The sequence below is a fragment of the Pungitius pungitius genome, chromosome 1, assembly GCF_949316345.1.
Source record: "Pungitius pungitius chromosome 1, fPunPun2.1, whole genome shotgun sequence".
NCBI lineage: Eukaryota > Metazoa > Chordata > Actinopteri > Perciformes > Gasterosteidae > Pungitius > Pungitius pungitius.
The window spans coordinates 11,860,245-11,868,534 of record NC_084900.1 but is presented as its reverse complement, the minus strand read 5'-3'; the positions used below and the strand labels follow the sequence as shown (position 1 = coordinate 11,868,534).

Sequence of the window (8,290 nt, the reverse complement as noted above, 5' to 3'; positions counted from 1 at the left end):
CTTTGTGTTTAGTGCTGTGCTGATTAAAAAAAATCTGTTCCCCACAACATTTGCTAAAGTAAAATATAGTTTCATTCTGGCATTTCCCAGCTTTTGAAAGACAAATATTGAATATAGAATTCAAAACACCTCATATCCCACATATCTGATGTTAAAAAAAGTCTGAATTTTATTTATTCCAAAATATTGAACTGGTATCTTGTAAAAAAAAAAAAAAAAAATGTCATATTGGAAATCAGAATCAACCTCTGCTGCAGTTCCATCAATGTTGGATTATCCTGCTGCCACCTGGTAACCACTGCTCATTGTGCTGCTGCAGTGTCCCATTGGCATCACACACACCTCTTTCTCCACCCCCCCAAAAACAAAACTTACAAACCAGAGATTATTTGCACTGATGTATGTGTAGAATATACTTACTGTGCATCCTCTTAGAGGTCACTCCCTTATGAACTTGAGTCGATATATTTCTAACACACATTCTCAGATCTCACCATAATCAGCTTATCAGGTCTTTATTACTTGTAGATACAAAAAAAACAAGAACAAAAACCACAATTTATCAAGCAAAGAAGATGTAACCACAGTCTCAACAGTGCATGGTCTTCCTGGTCTTCTCTAATCATTAGAAATCGGCCCGGCTTTGCTATTCTCCAAATCAAGGCCGTCTACTTTAGATAAGAACAAAGGCAAAGTAAGGCAACATAGAGCTGGCAAGAAAGAAGCTGTCAAGAGCAGAAGTGGACAATGTTACACAGTAACTATCCTAAATGAATCACTTCCAAGGCTTCAGTCATGGACAGGTTCATAACAGTACAAGATATTTACACATCTTTTCGCTGCATTCTGGTCATCCTCGTTACTTTGGCTTCGAGACATCCACGTGTAAGTCAATGAGAAGTTAATAGTCAGTGTGCAATTGGCTGCCAATCAAAACACAAACTAATGATGAATGAGTGCTTACAATCGATAGAAAACCAGACATTTCTCTCGGTCCTTTTTTCTGACTGTTGAATAAAAACAGAGTGAAACGTTTCACTTCTTCCGTTTCAGACCTAATATTTTAAAGTCAAATATATTGCTGGGAGTGAGGAGGTTGACTGAAGTCAACGTCTGGATTTAAAAAACGCTGGTAACAAAAAAGCAAAAGTAAGGTTCACAAACCGAAGCGAGGTTAGTCGGGTATCTGTGTTGCTGTTCACAGCATTTCCTGCAGAGTCCCCCCCAGTGCGTCTATAGGGACTTGCGCTGCCGCTTCATGAAGGACATGGAGTAGTCCCCGGCTGGCGTGCTCTTCTGCCTCTTCATCTGGACCTGCGACTGGGCCGTGAGCTGCAGCTTGATGGCGCTGGAGTTGACCTTGGCGGCACACAGCAGGCCCTTCATCCCCTTCATCTTCTCGCTCTGGAAGGCGACCACGGGACCGGCCGGGCACGGGGACGCCGGTTGCTGGGATGAGGGTGAAGAGTCTGGGCTTGGGGACTTGGGCTTACCGTCGGCGTCCCCGAGCCGCAGGCCCTGGGAGGAGCGGCGGCGGCCCCCTCCTTCTCCTATCTTCTTGGGCTGGGGGGCTGCTGCTGTCGGTGGCTGAGAGGATGGGGAGGTGGGACCATCGGGAGGAGAAGGACCCTGCTCATCCAACTTGGACTCTCTCCTGGGGCCTCGCCTGCGGCCCTCCCGGGGGTCGTCACTAGACATGTCGTCATCATCCAAGGACTCTGGCTCCTTGATGACGATCGACACCTTCTGACGCACCTGTATAATCCCACAACAAAGTCATTTTTAGCTACACATCAGGGCTGCGGTCATCTCCTAGTTCAAAGATCTATTCTGGGCTTCTCACCTGAGCATCAAAGCGGCTCAGAGACTGGACCAGGTAGGTGGCCCAGCCCACATGAAGGACCGGCGTGGGACTGCCCTCCTCCCATTTGCAGATGCCATCATAGAAAGACAGCAGGTGGGCAAAGCATTCTGGATCCTGGAGTGCCGAGAGGGCTGCTGCCTGCTTCGGGTGCTCCTGAAATCAGAGAATCAACTGTCACTGTGTCACTGTGTTTTTAGATATAGCATCTTCCTCATGTTTGTGTTTCTAATGGCATTTCGTGGATTTATTTATTCATTACAATGAGTCTTCGGTCTGTTACGTGTATGTTTTTGGGACAAATGAGTTTTCCTACCAACGTTAATAAAGCTTTTCTAATCTAGTTACAGCAGTTACATGTCACTTCTTTTCACATGGTCTCATGGATATAATTATGTATAGCACTCATTCATTACCAAAGATGTATCAACAACTGCTTAGCCTGGTACAACCTGTTTTAATTTAGGCTCAAATCAAACATTTACATTAGAACTGGGCAGCTGATTTTGATTGCTGTCAGACTGTCTTCTGGCGGGGAACTGTAGCGGTTATTTAAGTATAAAAAATAAACCATCACACAGAAGATGCTGGACTATTCAGCTGCCTCCAGTGGATAGTTCTCTGTGACTTTGATGAAGCCATTAGAACACCCAAATGACACGTTAATAACAGAAATGAGCGATGCAGTAGACCAGCAACCCAGAGTTCTGCCAGGAACAAATGACCGGTGTGAAAGGAGTTTTGATGCGAGAACTGATTAAAGCTTCAGTACCACATCATTAAAGGGCTGTATGACAACTTAAAGGAATAATAAAAAATAGCTATAGGATAGAGATTAATCGAGGTGGTTGAAACATTCATTTGCAGCAGTGCAGAGCGCTTTGCTCACGTGCTGACACCCCCACAAACAAACAGTGAAATTTATATAAGCCGACCAAATGTGAAGATTGAATCTATTGGGGATAACTCGCCTGGTCAGCGCCCTCGCCTCCCTCCCCAGGACTCTCGGCAGCAGCTGCCGTCTCCTTCAGCAGAGTCGGGATAACGTCGTTTGCAATGTCAAAGAACTCCTTGTAGATCTCCTCGTCCTCACGGAAATAGTTATACCTTCAAAAGCAGGTGAGAGGAGAAGAACTGATAATTACAGGAGGAAGAAATATATTCTGTGAAATCAGACAGAGAATGTGGTTTCACACACACACACACACACACACACACACACACACACACACACACACACACACACACACACACACACACACACACACACACACACACACACACACACACACACACACACACACACACACACAATTGGGAAGCAGGAAAGGGAAGCTGATTGATGGGGAGGGAATGTGGACTGAAGAGTCAGGTATTTTTAGCTGCAGCTTGAGAACTGTGTGTTTAGCAGGGAAGAGAAAGCGTGAGGATGCTGGACACTTCCTGGCTCACCCACCACACCCGCAGAGAGGAAAGCAACCACAGAGAAGAATCTCAACTCAAACTCAGCGGTCATACCACTTCAATCGCTAACTTTGAGAAATCCAGTGGTCACAACAAAAAGGGCAGATAGATTAAATTACTGCCATCTTGTGTTCGCCTGGTGAAACAACAACCAAGGCTACTGGTCGACACCAAACACTGAAGGTTTGGAAAATAAAAGGATTACTTCTGTTTATCTTAGAGAAACTACATCACAAATATAGTTAGATGATAAATAAAGAAAATAAAGTTTTCTCAGCTCAGCATATAAAAACTTAGCTTCTTTTCATTGATAAGCAGCATTTTTCATCTTTGCCAGTAACGTTATCTTTGCTAGTTAAGATGGATGGATTTGTTCAAAGACTGAATTAATCTAGAACCACTCAGAAAATTACAAGAAAAATTGCATCAGATGAAGCAGGAATCCAAAATAGGCAAGCACACTAAAGATTACTACCTGAAAAAAGTGACAGAAAATATAATTCACCTGGAACTATTTTCAAGTCCTTCAACTATTAGGTACTGTTATAGAAATTATATTAGCATAAGTATTTGTCATATAAGCAGTGATACTATAACAACAGTATGGCATGGTTTAATTTGCAGAGCACCTCCACCATTCACACATTCACTGTTAATATACGTCTGATAATCCCACAATGACGCCAGAAACACTGCAGAAACACACATAAGACGAGACTTTGTTCTGTTGACCATTGCCCCACTGCATGCTGGGAGGGTCCCCAACACACCCACATTGTTTAACTGCAACTAGCCTATCACATTAACACTGACCTTGCTTCCTACTGTTAAATCAGCTCATTGTCTTGTTGCCTTTGGACGTGTAACTCAGTCCTTCTAAACTTTAGCCTGCAAGTGTGTGAAAGACAGCGTGAACTCACTCCTGCATGACCTGAGCGGCCTCGGCCCAGGCCCCAAGAGCCTCTCGCACATCGCGGTGTCTGTAATGGAAACCAGCCAGGTACATGTAGGGGTAGATGTGCTCGTTGTTGTAGTGCTTCTGTGCAGAGCTGACCGCCTGAGTGAGAGTGAGAGAGAGAAGGGGAACGAGAGCACATAAACACAGGGAAAATGAAGATACATTTCTGTTAATTCTGGTTGGAATAGTTTAATAAGTGAGTTTATAATTAATTTCCTCACATACTACGTGTCGTACTGCTGCATACCCTTGCTGGATTCCTCTCTAAAGACTAACCTTGAGGTGGATTGTCATGGGGCTTTCCTTCCCTGGGATTGGATCCTGATCTTCAAGGTCTGCCAGAGTGCCCATAGCCATGGGATACCTGGAACAAAGTACAGGAGAGGAGGTTGTGAGGATTTTAGTCACTTGTCAGAGACTTTGCATTCTCTTTGCAACTCACCTGTCCAAGTCGCCTCGATCATACAGCAACCACAGGAGTTTCTGTTAAATAAAACCCCAGGATGAGTAATACAGCCGCTCAGGAAAAGGCATCTCATAACAATACGTGTCTGATCTTTCACATTAATAATCTAACATTGGCTCAATTCTGGGAGGGTTTTAACTGCAGGTAGTGATACGTTTCATATCAGTATAGATGTGAAGAGTCAGTGAGAGAATGTGGCTAGTATGACACGACATGAGCATGTTAGAATGAGAAATATGAAAGGGGGGTATAATATATATATATATACACATACACACATATATATATATATATACACACACACTTCTAATGTTAATGTACGCACAAACATCTACTAGTTATGTGACATCTAGGCCACTGCTTCCTGAAGCGGCTCCTGTGACACTGAAAGCTGTGGTTTGTTACAGGAGATTTAAAAAAGAAGATCTATAACAACCCACAGCTCACTACAAGTTGCAGAGCTCACCTGTTGCAGCCGAAGGAGCTCAGAGCTGTCAGTGTGCAGGTCCAGCGAGGGGTTGATGGCACAGACCATAAAGGCCACCTCCATGTTTCTGTCACATTTCATGTAGGATCCCTTCAGGTAGAGCCAGCTCTGAGGGAGACAGAGAGTTTGTTGGTATCACATACAAGTAATATTTTCCTTCATTTGGAGAGGTTGGAGAAATAAAGAAGCCCAATATATAACAAAATGGACATTTACATGCAACGTTATATGTAAGAACATTTTGGTCACAAAATGTCAGCCTGTAAATAACCAATGCTTACTTAGAATTTTTGTTTTTAGTATTCTGAATTTGATTGTTTTCTTGTTGGCCATTATTGAGTGGAGGTAGGCCTCACCTTCTCGCTGACTCCCGCTGCGACCGTTTGCCCCCTCCGGTCCTCGTTGCCCTTTCCGTGCCAGGTGACCTCGGCTGTCTCTTCACCGTTTTTGCTGAAAATCACCCAGGCGTGGTCCTCAGACAGTGCCAAGTGGACGTCCTTTAGACCCAGAACCTGACAGGCTGCCACCACTGCGAAAGCCACACCGGAACTGTCCAGTTTGGTACCTGGTTCAGATTTAATAAATAATTAAAGCCAATCACAGTTACAAACATGCTCATCAAGACAATTTCCCTGCAATACTGGTAATGTCGTACCAGTGATGAGACTGAAGAGGGACTGGATGTGGGCCCGGTCCTTGAAGTAAGAGCGGCTCAAGCTGTTCCAGATTACATCCGACACTTTCTTCACCAGCTCCCTGCTGGAACCCGAAGCAGTTTTACGGTACTGGGACAGATCCACCGCGCCGCGGATCTGGGCTGTAAAGCGCTCGTACAGTGCAGAAATCATCCCTAGCTCCACCGTGGGGAAGCAAGAGTTGGGACAGTCCGGCTCAAGGGGCTCAAAGCGAACCCCTGGAACATTTATGGGGATGACCCGGTTCACGGCCAGGAAATGCTCGACAAAACCCAGAACCAGGGAAAGAAGGGCTAGGTCCGGTTCAGACTTGCGGAGCTCGGCGTCAAACAGCTGAACCACGCCATCAATCCCCCGCAGAGGGAAGTGCTTCTTCTGGGCTGAGTGCAAGCCCATGACGTCCACTGGATGCTCCCTTCAGTAGCTGCAGTACTAAATGTTACACAGCAGTCAGTTCAATTTAACATTAATGGTGCACACTGTATAAAATATATAGAAATGTACAAAAAAGGCCATCCTTAGTGGTAAAGAAGACTGATCCACTGTGTGTGGATTTATACTCAGAGCATTAAGTTACCATTGAGAACATGGATGTTAAAAAAGGAGCATGTCCCCCACTGAGGCTCATTGAACAATATCGCCAGAGGAAAACCCGTCAGACTATAAAGGTGGCGTACGGTGGTTGTTAGTAGATCCATGCATCGCAGGCTCGGGTCTGCGCACGACACGTTTTCAACCAGTTTATCGAGAAGCAAGACTGTTCTCACGCTTTGAAAAGAAAAGAAAGAAAGGCAACGCGTCTTGTCACGTGTTACCAATTTAGTATGGAGACTTAAATAAACATACTAAATAAACACAGCGTTAATAATGTCGCCCATGTTGCTATAACTGAAGCACGCTTAAGAAAGACGTACGACGTGGACGGAGTAGACGCCGACCCACAGCTGAGCAGCGTGACTCGTCTCATATCGCTGGCTATAGGGGCTACATGGCGCTTTGGTGGGCGGGGCACTCCTACCGCTATCCAACGAGCTAACGTTACATTCAATTCCAAAGCTGCCGGCAGAACTACTTTTGGGGTTTATTTAAATACGTCGATAGGTCCCCGCAACATTGCAAATGTTTGCGGTCTTTCGGTACAGAGCGAAATAATGTTTAATTCATTTATTTGCAAGCCCGGTTAGCTCCTGTAGGCTAACTAGCTAACTTTACTAAGTAAAGTTCCCATTGTGTAAGGTTACCCATTTAGGCTGGCTACCGGGGTTAGTTCGCTGAATGAATACTAACGTGGCGCTGTTTAATGCGTGAGATGAAGTGGTGAAATATCCTGAACCTGAGAGGGAACGCCACACAGCGACAAACAGCTCAGGGGTAGCCGGCTGAATGACGGCTGTTGTCAGAAGCAGCTAACAAGCTAACGAGCTGCTAGTTAGCTATACTCACTTTTGGATAACGTTTATCAAACCCAGCACTCTCTCGAAATATGTCGCCATCATATGCCGGAAAACTGAATCACACTGAACTCTTATCAAAGTACAATTTGACAAATTGTGTAAGAGATAACATACCCGTTTTCTCACAGCCTGAGCCACATGTTTTTGTTTGTGTCACCCTTCTTTTGCCGCGCAGCTCAGTCTGCCCCAGAGTCACTTGCAGTGTGTTGTTCCACGTTTGCGTAACGGAGCAGATCTCCTATCTACATGGCGGTGCTTGTTGAACGGCGATAGGCCCATCCCCATGGTTACAGATCTTACGCACTGCGCCCACGGTTCTCCTTTCGTGAATGCTGGGAAATGTAGTTGATCTGATCTTATTTTTAAACTCCACCAGTAGAGAGCAGCATAATGCTGATATTTTATATATTGTTACAAAATGGAATAAAGATAGCCATTACATAATGGAAAACTAGCTACGTTAAAAACAAGTTACATGTATGATATTGTACTGTATCCCTAAAGTCACAGGATTGTTATCATTTTTCAAAACTGTTTTAATAAATATGATCATGGCTGGCTTTGTTAAAACAACACACAGCAGATTATGCGTTCGGGAGACCCTACCAATCCATATGTATTTATACTCGCATACTCGGTACGAATACTTTGATAAAATTCACCAAATATGTGTGTAATGCAGCCTATATCTGAAACATAAAATCCCATTTTTGTTAAGTACTGGTATGAACGTAACATGGTGTCTGTGTTCAAGAAGATTCCTCATGCTGCCTTCAATTGCTGTTGAATCTTTCTAAATCACTTAGATGACAACAAAAAGATAAACACCAACAGTGACATTTTCAGATTTTGAAACGGCAGAGAATATGGCAGACAACTAAATAAATTAAATCCGGTAATATATT

The 8,290-nt window shown here is 44.2% G+C and overlaps 1 protein-coding gene across 1 annotated transcript; it reads right to left on the bottom strand.

Moving 5' to 3' along the window:
• Positions 1-326: 326 nt before the first annotated feature.
• men1 (multiple endocrine neoplasia I) lies at positions 327-7,704 on the bottom strand. The gene is made up of 10 exons (XM_037480616.2): positions 7,500-7,704; positions 5,892-6,363; positions 5,593-5,801; positions 5,216-5,344; positions 4,726-4,766; positions 4,560-4,647; positions 4,246-4,382; positions 2,833-2,968; positions 1,844-2,017; positions 327-1,755 (listed from the first exon to the last, which is right to left on the bottom strand). The coding sequence occupies exons 2-10, from the start codon at positions 6,325-6,327 to the stop codon at positions 1,234-1,236; spliced, it is 1,872 nt and encodes a 623-aa protein (XP_037336513.1). The 5' UTR covers positions 6,328-6,363; positions 7,500-7,704; the 3' UTR covers positions 327-1,233.
• Positions 7,705-8,290: the final 586 nt, after the last annotated feature.